This window comes from Macrobrachium nipponense, chromosome 12 (assembly GCF_015104395.2).
Source record: "Macrobrachium nipponense isolate FS-2020 chromosome 12, ASM1510439v2, whole genome shotgun sequence".
NCBI lineage: Eukaryota > Metazoa > Arthropoda > Malacostraca > Decapoda > Palaemonidae > Macrobrachium > Macrobrachium nipponense.
The window spans coordinates 86,045,831-86,063,071 of NC_087205.1; the positions used below are offsets into that span (position 1 = coordinate 86,045,831).

Here is a 17,241-nt window from a genome sequence, read left to right on the forward strand (position 1 = left end):
AGACATTTTTATAAACAGTATACTGATTATAAACAATTGAATTACTGTACCTGTTCAGTATTAATAATTTGTCAAAATAGTACATGCTGAAAACTATTTTTTTAGGTTTGCATGGAGGAGATTATCATGACCATTTTGTAGTTATTCTCAGTCCCTTTATCCTTAAATCTGAATCTGAAAAAGAAAAGGTGTATGAGAAGAGATTACATTGTGGACTTAATTATAATTATTACTAAAAGTACTTTGCATTAAAATATTAAACAGATCATTAGTTTCCCTGTTGTTATTATACTTCTGGGTTAAATTATGTATCTGATAATAAGAGTTGTTCATACAACCCCAGAGATTAGATGGTAAAAAAAAAAAATACCAAATATTTTAAATTCCAGGTGTCATTACAGAAATCAGTTAAATTTTGGCTAGCTGTCAAAAGTATGACATAGCTTTTCTTTGCACCTACTACATGTTTGATGAGGCAATATGTACTCCGACATTAAGAAAAGTGAAGATACCTGGGCATTTATCTGCTTCTTGTGAGATCCAGAGAAATCTCATCAAAGCATGATAAGGCTCCATATTCATAAAATCCCCCGGAAATTCCACACAAACAGATTCAAAGCAAAGCAGGGGGCAAACTAAACCGGCTTTAAAAGGACGGAAGCAAAGCACGTCCTCTTAAAGGCAGTAAGAAAATAACTAACATGGTCACGGGTTAAAGAGGGGGTATGTGGGTTGCTCCACATGACTCGTGACCAAGCACAGTTGCTAATAGTCCTTTGCGTACACAATTTTTTAACCTTACCGGTTTCCAGCTGGCGCTAGAAGATTTATCGTAATGTTAAGACCGAGGGTTTGTTTCATATATGAACAATTAAATTTCTCTATTTTTTAATATAGCAGTATTAATAATTCTGTAGATGATTATGCAGTGCCCCCAATGGCTGTTTTATTAGACTTATTTACCAAATAGATGATTTTAATGAAATCTTTGACCCTCACTCTTGCTATAATTTGTGACTGTGTATTACAGACAAGGACCATTAGAAGGCACACCATTCTTAGATGACTATATATCAACCCAGGAGCAGGTTGTTGATTACCTTACTCAGTTTTCTGGCATTAAACCTGGGGATCTGGATGCCAATTTTTCACAGAAACACCTCACAACGCTCAAATCAACGTACATAAAGCTGCGGTACTTAGTTGACAAAGGTGTGAAATTTGTTGGACATGGATTGAAAAATGATTTCCGGTAAGTGCCATCTCCTTTATTAATCATTATTCTGACTGCACTTTGGTTTATACAGGAGTGATTTCTTGTAAACAGTTTGATGCTTTCTGGTTATCCTTGGTAGTCATTGCTGCACTTTAGTAATAGAGCTGAAAATGGTGGAAAGAGAATGTGTGTAGTAGGAGCTGAACCTTTATATGTTATGGTCATAGGTACTCAATATTATATGACCTGTTATTACACACTCCTATGAAATAAAGATTCAGGTAATGTACTGGAAGCACTTGCATCTCACCAGATAGGACATTTAGAATTTTGAAGAAGTTGACCTAGTTAAACTACCTCGTTTTAACATTGTAATAAGAATATACATAGACATAAAAAGGAATGAACTTTTACATAGACATAAAAAGGAATGAACTTTTATATCAAGCATGGCATGCACATACGCATTTTAACTACATATAAAGATGTCAAGGAGTATAGTGTTAGGAAATACAGAGAGTTAAAGGTGTAAATCATGGTACTGAGGAGAGGGGTGGTAGAATCAAGAAATTATGATCATATGCTGAATGAAGAAAATATTTATGATGATATACTAAAGAAGAAAATATGTATGAAAATATACTAAATGAAGAAAATATGAAAATATACTAAATGAAGAAAATATGAAAATACTAAATGAAGAAAATTTTTAAATACATTAAATGAAGAAAATGACTATGAACTGGACAGTGCTGACAAAAGACTGACCAGTGAGCATTGATCTTATGAGCAAGAACTGTGAAGGATAGCAAACAGGAAGAGCTTCCTCTGTAAGGAATTGGTTTAAGGCATTTTGAGAACTAGTCATTGAGCACATGATTGGAATATATTGAAAAAATGGTAAATAAAGGAAAGTGAGGTGCTGCCATTATGATAATATATATAAGTTGTTTACTAACTATTCTTATTTGCTGGAATAAAGCAACTTGGCAACAGGTTGCCAGTAAAGCACTGGGGTACATCTGCTGAACTAATACAGTTTTGCCCAATTTTCAAATAAGGATACATTTGTGGTAACAGTTACCTTGGTAAACATTACAACAGTGATGAATCCCTTATGGGGACTAGTGCCATCGGTGCACCAAATTCAGTGCACTGTGGGCATTTACTTAGGTTTATTTTTGTAGCGTCACTTCAGCCCTTTTCATTCCCTTTACTGTATCTCATTCATATTCTTTCTTCCATCTTACTCTCCACCCTCTCCTAACAATAGTTTTATTGTGCAATTGTAAGTTGTCACGCCTTTAGAACCGTTTTACTCTGACCTTTCCCTCCAGTGCTGAATGACGTGAGGCCTCGGTGACAAACTGATAGAAAGAGTCATATTATTATTTCAGTATAATTCACAGCATTAAGTCACATTCATAGACTTATTGCTTTTTAACAGCATTGTTGATAATTCACTTCATCTAAGCAGTATAAAATAAAAAATAAAAAACGAAAGGTCAGTGACTGATAATGCTCATGTTTTCTTGTCTTGGAACTTTATAATTTATATGGCATGTTTACTTTTTCTACCAAGGAACAGGATTTATGAAAGAGGTCCTAATGGAATTGGTATCCCAAGATACAGTAGTTGAAGACAGAATTCTACAGCTTAATTAACCTTGTTCAAGCAGTGTTACCAGAGAACATTGTTATCCCCACCCTACCCTTGGTTACATGCTCCATCATTACAGTTATCTGTAAATGTCAAATTGGATTGCGTGGTCTCAGTCATTACAGGTAGCTGTTATAAATGTCAAAAGTGTCCAGGGAATACAAAGATCTGAAGTCCCAAGTAGTGTTGACCAAGGGAGGGGAACACATATTTCATTATGGCTTGAATAATGCTGTTTTTGCTTGATGAATGAAAGTCGGGCATATTTATGGTATATGCATTTGCCTCAATAAGGATACTACAAATATAGAAATATGACTTGACTTTGCTGCTCAGGGGCCAGGACCATGTAGTGTATGATCTGTTGTGATAATCACAACAACCTGAACAAATAAGGAAGGTTTCATAAGAAGTGTAAATATACATACAGACATACAGTTTACAGTAGAAAGGAGTCCCTTCTAAATTCTCATAGGGTTGGCCTAAAGAATTTGCTCATAAATGAGGGGTGAAAATTTAAACTCGGTAATAGACATATTAGGTAGGAAGATAAAAAGAGAATAGTGAAAGCAGTGGTACTGGTGGCTAATGGGACGCTATGGGGTACTCTTGAGTCACCCTATATTTAATATCCCCCAACAGGTTGACCATAAACTGTAATTAAGTTGTAATTTGAAACCAGTATAGAAAATGTCAATTTCATAAGTAATGAGCTTGATGGATCAAGTGCACTAATTTTATACTCTCATCCAATCACTTGGCTATTTTAACATATTATTGGGAATATTTTCAGAGTTATCAACATGACTGTGCCAGCAAATCAGCTAATAGACACTGTTCTCCTGTTCCACATGTCACACAACCGGATGGTGTCACTCAAGTTTCTTGCATGGCATTTTCTTAGTAAGTTTATGTCTTTTATTATTTTCATCTTTTATGTTTGTAGTAATTTAGTGCAGTGCAATTGGAATAATTTTGGCAAATTTATATGCAGAAGGGGAGCTTTCTTCTTCATTTTTAGCTTATAATTAGGTTCCTAGCATTATTTAATGTATTTGTTTGAATTGTTCATGCAGAAATACAGGCCATTGCCTTGTATGGTGGACTATCCCTTCAGTATGAGCTAGGGACACTTGTTAAACATAATGTAGTTAACTGTTGGCAATTGGGGTAATATCCCCCACTCATACGCCATGAACAATCACTTTTTTTGTCTGCAATTACATAGTGCGGACAATGGTGTTCGCTTTCAGCTAGGCTGTCTGTTGTGCTCCAGTATTTGTGTTAGTGATTAAAAGCATAAGTATAAAGGCATTGTGACGGGTCGTAGCATTTGTGTGGATGCTTCATATTCCTTTGGGTGATGTTCCACCCAGGTATTTTACACCTATCCCCTTGGGTTGGGGTACAGTGGTTGGTCATTCTGTAAGTGGGAGAAATGTGGCAGGAGAGAGAGGGATAGGAAACTTTTGCCATTCTCCTCAGGAGGGATTACTCCCCTAGTGACTCTTGCTAAACCCTTCCAGTTTTTTCCCCCAGCTTCTTCATGTCCCTAGTCTCCTTGGTCAAGGGGAGGGAGTTAGCAGAGAGTGGGAATGGCCTGTTACGCACTCTTTGGATAAGAGGTTTGGTACCTTTGGAAGATGTGGACTTCATTAATTTCCATAAGAGTCCCTCTTTTTGTGCATTCCTTGATCTCATAACTTTGGCTAAAAGGGATTTTACCAGTGCTGTTGCTGCTGCTTCCACTACTAAGGAGGTTGACCCTCTTATGGTAGTGCTTCCATTCATACAGTTCCTTGTTGTGCAAGGAACACACCTGAAGCACTAATCTTGCTTGGCTGGGCCAAGTCCTGATCAGCCAGGGGTTTGGTTGTGACAGGTCTCCTCTCGGTACAAGCCAGCACAAGAGAGAAACAGGTCAGTTATGACCATGCTGCTTCTTCCTCTTGTAGTTGCCACTGGCCTCAAGGTTGTGTATGCATGGCAGTGTGTATGCCCGTTCACCTGTAACCTTTTGCTAGTCTGATTGGTTGACTATACCCCTGAATTCAATACAGAGTACATGAATTCTTTGGCTTTTGTGTTTCACCCAGTACCTGTGGTACTGATTGAATAACACAATCCCAGGAACAGGTACAGGAACAGAATTGTGACCCATACATGATAAGCTGTTGTTACCTAGCGCATGATGTGTGTGGGTGCATAGATTTCATCATACTGAGCATGTTTATGAAAGGTGTGCACATGTTAACCTGCTAGCCCAGTGTGTGGTATTCTAAGCATATTGTGCAAGCATTCTGACTGAACCTTCTCATTTCTTCACAGACAGAATGACTGCTTAACCTACTCTCCCAGCATATGGCGAGTGTGTGGCTCTTCACCTGTGCTTCTCTGGTCATATGTGGTTGAGTTAGTATTACACTCTTGTTCTGTGTGTATGTGGTCTTTGGACTGTGTACATATATAGACAGTGGGTTTGTATGCAACAGACTCCTTTTATAATGCTTATGAGTGCTTGGATAGTTTGTATTTGTTGTTTTATCTTTTGGATAAAACATCACAAGTGAGCTGCTTAAGAGTGCTTGGCTAGTATGTTTTTGGTATGTGGTTGTGCTGCACCCAGGTCCACTATTATTTGTCACAGACTCAGTTCCTCATTTACAGTACAGTTTTGCTTTTCTTGCTCTGCAAGTAGCCATACTTAGCCTACACTTTTCCCATAGCTTGTGGAGCTGTGTCACACTGCAATCTTGTTCAGTGAGAGTTTAGTGGTGTACTATGTGCAAACTGTGCGTGTGTGCTCTGGGTCTCTTTTGTAAGACATTCAAGAGAAATGTCTAGTTCACTTACTAGTTTGTATGCTAGCGCATCCAAATATTTTTGCAGCAGTAGGTTCAGTATTGGCCTGTCACACACTACAAATTTGAAGGAGTACAACAACAAAAATTGTTACAGTGCAAAAGTTGAAGAGGGTTGGTAAACGGGTTAGTAAACCCGCAATTGTGAGTGGTTGTCTACTGGTAATGTTATTTCCACCTCCCTTTAATGCAGCTGTCAAAAGACATTTTGGGAGATGGAGAATTCAGGGAAAACTCCCACAATGAGGCCTGTCATCCAACAATCACAAGGGATCCTCTTTGGTTTCCTAGCTCTTGGAGCAAGGTAGAAGTGAAGATAATTTAGAATTGATCAGAGCTGTTTTAGCTCTCCCCAAAGCAAAAGCTGAGAGAGTCACCTTTGCAGATTGTGCTTACTCAAAAATGACAGGAAAAGGAGAACCACCTAAACCAAGCTGGTTGACAGGAAAGTAATAAGGTGGTTATCTGCTGTTTGGCTATGAGACCCAGCTTTTAAATGATCAAGATTCCAGGTTTTGACAAAATATGGAGGATGATCAGAGCAAACAAGTCAACTAGGTAATGCAGCATACGTATGCCACTAGACTACTACTGGAAGCTCTCATGAGCACCTATGCAGTCATTTTCCAGTCTTTAGCATGGAGCTTGAACTTCTTACAAATTCCACTGCAAACAGTGGTGATACTTCCAAGAGCCTACACCAGTTACTTCAGTGGCAGTTCATGGTACCATAACATATCAGAACAACCAGTACCAGTCTATAAACCTCACCCATGTATGACCTTGTACCATGAAAAGAGTTCTGAGCTATAGTCAACAGACTTGCACACCTCTGTGTTATTAATGCCAGAGCTAAAAAGTACAGATGAATGGGTACATACACTTATGTGAGAGGCACTGGTGAAAACTGTGTGTATGGTTTGGGTACTATGAATGCACCAAATTGTTACAGTGCAAAAGTTGAAGAGGGTTGGAAAACCACTATTTTGAGTGGTTGTCTACCGATCATTTTATTTCTTTTGTTTTTTGGTGATTGACACCGTTTTTGTTTGGTGACTGGCACCAGCAATGGTTGTTCAAGTCCACATTTCTAAGGAGAGCTCAAAGTTATTGTTTTTTAACCTTTCTTTGTATTAGCTATGGCAATGAAGGATTGTGCCAATGTTCCTGATGCTTCAACTTCAGTGGAGTGTTGGGGTCTCGGCATTCGACAGCAGTGGAAGAAGCAACAGGAGCATAGACAGAATACTTCACTGCCATAGCTAACACAAAGAAAGCTTAAAAATCGATAACCTTGAGCTCTCCTTAGAAATGTGGACTTGAACAACCATTGCTGGTGCCAGTCACCAAACAAAAACTGTGCCAATCACCAAAAAACAAAAGAAATAAAATGATAGGTAGACAACCACTCAAAATAGTGGTTTTCCAACCCTCTTCAACTTTTGCACTGTAACAATTTGGTGCATTCATAGTACTGAAACAATACACACAGTTTTCACCAGTGTCTCTCACATAAGTGTATGTACCCATTCATCTGTACTTTTTAGCTCTGGCATTAATAACACAGAGGTGTGCAAGTCTGTTGACTATAGGTCAGAACTCTTTTCATGTTATAAGGTCGTACAATGGTGAGGCTTATTGGCTAGTACTGGTTCTGATGATATGCTGTGGTACCATGAACTGCCACTGTAGTAACTGGTGTGCAGGCTCTTGGAAGTATCACCACTGTTTGCAGTGGAATTTGTAAGAAGTTCAAGCTCTATGCTAAAGACTGGAAAATGACCCCATAGGTGCTCATTGAGAGCTTCCAGTAGTAGTCTAGTGACATACGTATGCTGCATTACCTAGTTGACTTGTTTCCTCTGATCATCCTCCATATTTTGTCAAAACCTGGAATCTTGATCATTTAAAAGCTGGGTCTCATACCCAAACAGCAGATAACCACCTTATTACTTTCCTGTCAACCAGCTTGGTTTAGGTGGTTCTCCTTTTCCTGTCATTTTTGAGTAAGCACAATCTGCAAAGGTGACTCTCTCAGCTTTTACTTTGGGGAGAGCTAAAACAGCTCTGATCAATTCTAAATTATCTTCACTTCTACCTTGCTCCAAGAGCTAGGAAACCAAAGAGGATCCCTTGTGATTGTTGGATGACAGGCCTCATTGTGGGAGTTTTCCCTGAATTCTCCATCTCCCAACATGTCTTTTGATGACTGCATTAGAGGGAGGTACAGGTTCATACTTAAGTAGCTTTGGATGGTTTCACAACTAGTTGCTTGCTGATTAATCTTGCATATAACATGAATACAACATAGTATAGACCAGGAAATGATAGTTAAATTAACAGATGCTAGTTATCCACCAGATAAATAAATCTCCAAGTTCTATGCTGGCAATAGCAATTGGTTTGTTCTTGAAATGGACATTATATAAATGAATATAAAAATTTAGAGAATAAGAGAGAGAGAGAGCTAGCTTAACACTCACTAATTAGGGGCTCAATTTCTTCCCATTCCCTCATGTTTACCAAATGTAAACAAGTTTTTCTGTCGTTTATAATATTTATATTTCAGCTATATTAAAATGGTTTTTAGGTAGCTTAATGCATATTTACATACCTACCAAGTAATTATTTTGGCCATACCTATAGGGTACAGATGAGGCAATAGTGGAGGGAGTTGGCAGGTAGATTGAGGAAATCCTAGGTATGGACAGATCTTGCCTATTTAATTAACTATGCTTCAGACAAAATCAAGAAGTTTGGAACATGTTCCCAAATTTAAATTTGCTAAAATTTTCTTACAAATGAAATTTTTTATATATGTAGTATCACACTAAATTAGTAAGGTGTATGAGGCTTTCAATTAAGGGAAAGATGATGGCATGTTAAAGAATTTAAAAAGTATTCCTACATTATTCAAGTATTTTCCTGCAATACTAACAGATAAATTTTTCCCTTCACCAGAAATAAAAATCCAAAGTGTTACACATGACAGCATTGAAGATGCTAGGACAGCACTTGCACTGTATCAGAAATATTGTGAATTAAAAGCCAGTGGTGATCTTGTCATGGAGCTACAAAATCTCTACGAAGCTGGGAAAAAGGCACAGTGGAAAGTACCTGGAGAAGAAGAAGATGAATAAAAGTTTAAATAATGTTTTAAGTAATAGAGGAAGCTTAGGGGTGGTTAAGTATTGGTGAATGTTTGAAGATGGTGTATCATTTTTGCGTAGATGATCGCCATATCCAATATTAATGATAGGTTGATGTGTACGTATAGAGATTATTTTAATAATAAGGTGGCTGAGGATGATTGACTACCATCAGTTATTGACAAAAAGGCAGTTTGATACTTAAAAGTTGTTCATGGTACAAATTATATTTGGTTTTAATGAGTTTTTCCTTTTGTACTTAAAGGAACTATTACTAATTTTAATGTAAATACATCAATACTGTATCAAATTTTAATCTGTACATAAAGTGCAAATTACTCAGAAGTCAAAACATTTGTGGTTTTGAAACACCTTTGTACATTCTGTTTTTATAATTAAAATAAAATGTATTTTTATGCTTTCTTTCATTCATTTCCCTGTTTTATTAATGTCATTTCAAGCTTCTTAATGAGCTGTGGGAAATTACAGTAAAGTCCCTGACTAATGTATTTGCGCCTGCATTTACATCTACAGACTGCTGTACATTCCCATTCTCTTGGCATCACACGAATTCAATGACAAGGTATTCTTCCCATTTAGGCTTTCTCATGGCTGGTGTACTACTGGCATGTTACTCACTGAAGAGTGGCTCCCAAATATACAATATAAAGAAAATTCTGTGATTGGTCTTCTAGCTCTGGTTTGTGATCTTTCAATTGTTGATCCAGCGAGCTTATGCTAAATCTAGCTTTTAAGAACATGACAGTCATACCAAACAGGGATATTTTACTGTTTCCTTTACAAACCTGGCAGGGACCATAGAGGTCTTTGTAATTGAAAGGGTAACATAGATGCCCTTCATACTTCTCTATCAAAACCTACATAATTCAGTTGGAACAACACTGCACTCCAGGCCACTCACAGCTTTAGAATGACTAATGCATAATGAAATGGTGAGGCCTCAAGTAGCTAGAATGTCAGTACCATAAGGACTTAAACAAGAGCAGCCATTGCACAGAAGTCTCAATGACTTTGAGAACTATGAGCTAGTTATTTTTAAAGTCCCAAGTTCTCTGAAACATGTGCCTCATAAATTCTTGTGCCACTTGACTGGTGTAGCAGCAGGGAACAGTATGTATCTTGTTTAGGTGTGGAGAACTTTTGCCTGAACTTTCAAACATTTATTGTACATAGCATGTCTCTTTGATCTTTCCTCAGCAATGACCGATAAATATTATTGAACTGTCATACACATTGGTCAATGGTGTCTATTACAAGTGGATTACATAAACTTGCAAATAACATATATATGAGATTAGGTAAAGGATAAGGTTGCAAAAGTAAAGTATGACAACATAGGGGTCTAACCAGCAAGGGGTTAGTGCTGTAAGTGCAATAAACATGGCACAGCAGTCATTATACTAAAGGTTGTTTGCATTATCCCTTTGATGCTGAGCTGCATCTACTTTTTAGCTTTTTACTTTACCTACATTCCCTCTTCCTTTCGTAAATCTTGTCGTCAAACACCTGTAATAGTTATGTCTTAGCTCAACGCCTTTAGATCCTTTTATTTAATTTCCTTTAATGTTTGGATCTGTTTATCTTCCTGTCTAACCACTCCAACTCCCTCTTTTCCCTCTTAATTGCTGAATGACCAAAAATGCCCCAGTGCTTGGTTTGACAGCTTCTTTTTCATAAAAAAACCATAACCATAGGTATCATCATGAAAACACCTGTCATAACGTTTTGGTTATAAGTTATAATTTAATGTTAAACCAATAACTGATTGGGTAAGTCAGTGTATTTGAACCCCAAGGCATGGGAAAAGAACAACAATGTAGTATACACTAGGATGAGAGCTTGACATGAGCTCACAGCGGGGGGTTATATGAAAGATATAGTCAGACCAGGAATTTCATTTGATATGAAGTGCAACCCTAGATGCAAATTTTTGGCCATAGCTTAACTGATGTATGGAAAAACCCAATAAACCCTTGAGGTTGATATGCAAATGAAAGCATGAGTTAGACTAAGACAGTAAAATGAAGGGACACCTCCTTTGCCTGTATCTTATGATTAACCTTGCCAACATCTTCAAAGTTACCTTGGCTATTTGGTTGGGCTGTGGATATAGTTATAATCTTTAATGGTGAAGCTTGTCCAAGGATAGAACCACCTTAAGCCACTGTGTTAAAAACCCCTTGATATAAGAAATTTTATTCTTTGAGCTAGATCTGAACAACTGCAGTGAAGGCGATGTTAAAAGGAGTGAGTATGACCCACAAAAACCTCAGTACGTACATGATCCTTTATCAATGACTAGTACACACTACCTAGCTTATTAGGGCCAAGTCAAACAAACCCTAATGTTTTGTGAGGAGCTGTACTACTTGGGGATGATGGGAAGTTTCGGAGTTACTAAATACATTCACTATAGTTTAATAAGTCAATGGGACTACCTCAGCCATCAATGTGTAAATTGGATGAAGAGAAGCAGTTTTGATATTTAATGAAAATTAAGATAAGAGGCACTGCTTATGCAAAAGTTGAATAAAAAAACTTGAGAAAAAAATCTTTTTAATTGTTGTCCAAGCAATGCTCTTATAAATCTTGGAGAGAGCCTCTCCTTGGAGATTTTCTTAGAACTGCTTTCATACAAGTGTTTGCATCGCAAGAAAAAACTGGAATACTTTATTTGGCTGTTTAGAAGTCAACTACAACTAAGGTCCTATCAAATCCGCCACATCTACCCATCAAGGCTAAAGCAGTCCAGTCCACCTACAAGCTTGTTCAACTCCTGCTTCTGTGGACCAACCAGACAAACAAGATGGAATAAGATAGTTCAGCAGTAGTTATCTTCATGGAAAGACCATGAGAGCTTTAGTTTTCTGAATCACTATCAACCAAACAAAACCAAGAATTTGGACAGAACATAAAATTTAGACAAAGCAAGAATGGAGAGTACTTGATACTTTTACAAGCCATGGCAGAACGACAACCCAGAAGACCAATTTCAAAAGCAAGGAGTTGTAATAACTTTGAAGTATGAATTAATGATGAAATTTTAAAATTGGTATGGAATCTTTTTTAACTACACAGGTAAAAGTGACTACTTTTGTAATATTTGACGAGAAAATACGTTTGCACGAACTTATCAAGCACTGAAAATAAATTAATACGGTTTTTCTTTTACTATATCTCAGTCATATTTATTGTCACAATATTTCCATAATGTCAGCTGAATCATACACTGACATTCACCGGTATCTTGTAAATAGGTGATGAAAGGAGAAAGTTTTCCTAACAGATATGAGAATTCAAGAGTAAAGTACCGGTATCAATGAAAACCAGATGAATTTACTCAATGAGGCCAGTGTCCATGATGTAAAACAACTTTTGAAGTCGGGTTGTTGTTGAAGTAATCTTAATCCACCGTTGATGAAATGTGTCAGTTTCCTCACCGGACACTCTTATAATGATTATTTTGTTAGCCTTCCTTTAGCCAAATTGGTAACACATGTCTGTTGATCAAGTCTTTTAAGAAGATGGCTCATGACTATAATAGAACCCAGGTAAAACATGTAGCAGTAATTTACTAACCAGTACCTAGTGACCTACTGCATTAATGTAGTCACTACATCAGTGCAGGTAGCCTTGTCATACAGAAGGTACCAGTTGAATACATATACTGTACAGCATTTGGTATTAAGCATGAATGGCTATTTGCACAGATCATATGACAAGCACTATAGATAAACTCAAATTCCAGAACTTGACACAGCTACCGTTTACTACCAGCCAGCAGCCTAGTGTCCTATAACATAGCTCCTTCACAAAGTGGAGAGTAACAACATCAGATTATTCACTGTTTTCTGGGTAAAATAACAGATGGGTACATAAAGTCTGTACTAAATGCAGCATTAACATGGGCACTCATAAGGAAGATGCAAGAGAATTTGAGGTGTGAACACAGAATGTTAAGATTCATGGCCGGAGTATGGTGAGAAGGACGTATTACAAATGAGGGACTGGTGGAAAAATGTGGTATCAGAGGCTGAAAAGACCAAGATTTCAATATTTAGATGGTCTGGGTATGATGTGAAGGGATTAGAGAGACCATTGGTCAGGATAACCGTAGATATGGAAGTAACAGAAAGAAAGTCTGCAGGAATACTCAGGAAATCACGGAGAAACGGGATGGATGAGGACTCGCAACTGAAGGGAGTTCAGGCAAAAAGAGCATCGAACACAGGGAGTGGCGAGAGCTCCTTTAGTGTATATAACACCATAAAGGCAAAATCGGAAGTAAAAGACTTCATGGTGATGACAAAGATGATGATGACTGAATGAATGAATGGCTCCATAATGCACTCTAATCACGGTGAACATATAACGTCGTTGCCTCACTTTGACTGAAATTATTATTGCTCATCGCACAAAAGCCTTTAAGTACATACCTAGGCAAGATCTATGGACAGAGGTGGTTACAAAGGATGTATGTAACCGTCCCATTGTAGAGATGGCAAGCTACATAAGAGTATCTAAAGAGCGGGACAACAGCACTAATCTTCTCTTAGGGGAGGTCCTTCATCCTTTGACTTTTTGGAGCTATCTAAAATAACATTATGGAACCACAGCTCAGTATGTTTGCGAGATCTAACTTTTACTTTTATCAAGTTCTCAAAATAGAGGTTAATGGCACTCGACAACACAATGCCATGAACAGCAGGACTTGTAACTAGCAGAGGAAGGGCCCAAGGAAAGGAGCCAGAGCTATGAATCTAGAGATAGGACAGAATTATTTCCTGTCCCAAATTCCACAAAATCCCAAAGGCTGCAATATGCACGACACGCAACAATCACGAAGAAACAGAGGACATCAGACAAGCAGCAGAGAGATGACCATCACGCAGACCCAGAAAGCTTACAGGCAGTACACATTCCATACCTGCATGATAACTGGACTTCAACGGAGTGTCTGATGGTAATGACAGTGGTACGCAAAGTTCTAAAATAGGAAACTTGACCTTTCATCCTCAGGATTTTTTTTTTATCCATATTACCATGATTTATACTGACGATTCGACCCTCTCGATCCTGCCTAGCAATTGAGGAAATGCTAATCAGTACTCTAAGCAGTTCATGGATTTTTCCACAATTAAGGGAGCTTATTCCTAATTCCCCGTCAGCTATTCCATTTATTAGTACAACATTTGCAATTGTTGTCATTTTCGTGATGTTTCCAAGTTTAGTCCTTGCCATTCTCTATGCATAACGACTATACCCACGAGTATCCACGTTCTGATATGCCTACTTTTTTTTTTGAAAATAAAAACATATTCATTTCTGTTTCGTATCATCGGAAGTTGATTCATAGTACCATTTCATTCAGTCGTAGTTATAATAAGAATATTAAAGAACACACTCTCAAAAGTGTACGAGTAATCTGAAAAATTATAATATATATATATATATATATATATATATATATATATATATATATATATATATATATATATATATATATATATATATATCCTATTTGTTCTCTACCTCTTACAATACCCCAGCTTTCCCAGAGCGAGTTACGTATATCAGATTTCACTGACTCTTCCAGCTGGCTATAAATTCTTCAGACGTAAAAAGTCAAGCAAACATCTTGTGGAACTGCACGCAATCCTGACAATTCTTTCTCCTCTTACTGGGAAACCTCGACCGCCTCAGTTCCCTTCACATAAGAAGGATAATATTTATAAGCACACTTCATAATGAGTCAGTTCTGCTTCAATAAGAGGAGGCTTAACTACCAATTCAAGCACGCCGTCTACGAAACATTTCCTCCTTCAAGCAGTGACACGTCAAAATACCCCCATTTCGTTTACACTGCTTAAAAATCCTAGTAAAATTCTAGAAAAGCATAAACATCCTAAGAGATGCAGTAAACAACTTGCAGATGTCACCTGTGTAATTTCAAAGTCTATACTCTGGACTAGTGAAGGGTTTTTTATATGTTCTTTCGACGACAATCTTAATGGCTGAAGCTTCACTCAAAAACGTATTTTTTTAAGTCTGTGGAAACCTGTATACCTTTTAAACAAAATCTCTGACATTCCAGAGATAGCTACAGAGCCAAAATGGCAAATACACAAAGAAGTTACTAATACACTCTACGTGAATACTTTAGTCGCTATAAAGTCCACCGATTTTATTTTCTCGGAAATTTAAAATATCTAAGCTCTCAACAGACGGTACTGACATGTTTTAAAATAATGCTTAAATGTTATTATAAACAATATATGTTATTATAAACAATAAACTGAAGAACAATGATAATTAGAAACAAAACCAGCATTAACAAAAGTTGGCCCCCATACCACTACAAAGGCAGGACAACCAAACATTTATTTCCGTTGCTAGACTTCGCTCCCCTTCTCTCTTTTATTCATGACTTCACACACCCGGCATAATTAGGCCCTTCTGTCAAGAAGGTAACTTGTTGCACAATATGCCAAACAAAGGTGGGGTGGTCAAATATTCCTGGCATTTGCCTCTGGCGACACCACAATTCCAATAAAATAATTCTGTTGACTTTTATCATGTTTCGCTATTTCGTATTAACCTGGACTGAGAAGGGAAGAGATACACTGTCCACATTACACACACACACCTTTTTATACCCAAAAATATCACTTAACAGTAAGTTCATTTTATACTATGGAAATAGCTGACACCAAAGAGGAATTATAAATACTAGGTCCATCTGCCGTGCTCAGGATTCGGTTAAGTCGACTGTCGTTTGCTCTACCTAAAACAGACACAGGTACAAATTTGGGCCAAGGGGTGGAGGCACTTACCAGTTATAATTCTTCTTGGGTGTAAGATACTACTATGGTAAAGTGAATACATTATTAAGTGATATTGGTGACTACATATATAGTTCAGAAAGTCGTTTTCTACAATAACTGAATTAAATATTTGTCTCATTAACTGTATTCCAATATCTTGCATATTTTCTATTCTAGTAGATTATTTCGTCAACCATTATTCATTTACAAAATTTATATGACGTTTCAAATCTTAAAGAAGAAACGTCACATAGACCCATAATAAAAGTATGTATGTTTCTCATACGATGTCCAAAACTGCAGTAACACACCTATGAATATATGCCAATAGACGCTCAATTCTTACGCTTTGAAGAGGTAGATGATAATTTCCTAATTAAATCGGATGCCAACTGTCAGAGCAAAGGCCGCAGACAGGAACTGACACGGTCTCCGAAGCTTCTGGGCTTCAGCAGATGTCATCTACTATGTCAGATTGTCTCAGGCGGCAGCACTTTGATGCGGACAACATACGAATCCACTGCCTAAAAGAATCGCCGACACGTTACGTAACCGAATATTTCTGCTCGTTAAAACGAAATACAGGATAACATTTCGTTATATTCTTTCATGAACGGAATCAGTGGCATAGATGCCAATAGTAAACCGAAGTTTCTGTATTTCATTTTTTTTATTGACAAAGTAACGGGGGTAACGAAGTCGAAGCCACGAACACACGCAATGGAATACTCGGCGAGAGGGAGACCTTCTCCATAAAACATCATGATAGCAACGGGTTTCATTTACATAGAGCTGTACGTATGCACAATGTCCTCCTCTTCTCGCATTTCTCTTCCCCTCGTGAAAATACGCAATAAAGAAATAAAAGTAAATACTCGCCGGTTTTGCATGACATGTTTTAGGAGATCAGATAAATATGATGATCTTTATCTTCAAAAAAAGAAAAAAAAAGTGAAGAGGGAAAAAAAAAGATAATCACGGTCTAGCACATCATCTAATAACGTTAACGTCACTTGTTCCAAAAGTCGAGAATTTCTTCATCCTACAATGACATCAAGTGTTAAGTTCACAGTGACAGCCTATCATTACATACGCGAGTCTTCAAGTTGCAACTGCAACCATAAATTACCCCCGAAAGAGGCATTCTTCATAACGACCACTTTCTTTCCAACGCCGCGAAATCTCTCTTTAAATTATTTCCATGTGACCAACACCTAACCTTCCCCATTTTTTTGCCTGACGAATAAGATTATCCGGACCAGATCATAATTACTACTCGAAGAGGCTCTTTGGTCGTGAAACAGCAGAAAGACGTTGTGGAGTTCTTTGTGATCGTCACGAAAGATATATGAACAATATTTATTATGGTTACGAAAGCGCACGTCGTGTGCTTGCGTGTGTCTTCTGAACAAGAGAACAAAATCTCTCTCTTACAGCTATTATAGACTTGATTTATGACTTAAAGTATTAGTAGGACGCTTTGAATGAAAACGTTTCTTCAGAAGACGAA

At 37.5% G+C, this 17,241-nt stretch overlaps 1 protein-coding gene across 1 annotated transcript in view; it reads left to right on the forward strand.

Annotated features, from left to right (window-relative positions):
- LOC135224637 (PAN2-PAN3 deadenylation complex catalytic subunit PAN2-like) overlaps positions 1 to 9,302 on the forward strand; it is a 93,190-nt gene extending 83,888 nt beyond the window's left edge. Inside the window, exons 22-24 of the mRNA XM_064263846.1 lie at positions 1,031 to 1,252; positions 3,670 to 3,779; positions 8,699 to 9,302. Of these exons, the coding sequence (XP_064119916.1) occupies positions 1,031 to 1,252; positions 3,670 to 3,779; positions 8,699 to 8,877 (511 nt within the window). The 3' untranslated portion in view covers positions 8,878 to 9,302. The remainder of the gene's footprint in view (positions 1 to 1,030; positions 1,253 to 3,669; positions 3,780 to 8,698) is intronic.
- The last annotated feature ends 7,939 nt before the right edge of the window (positions 9,303 to 17,241 follow it).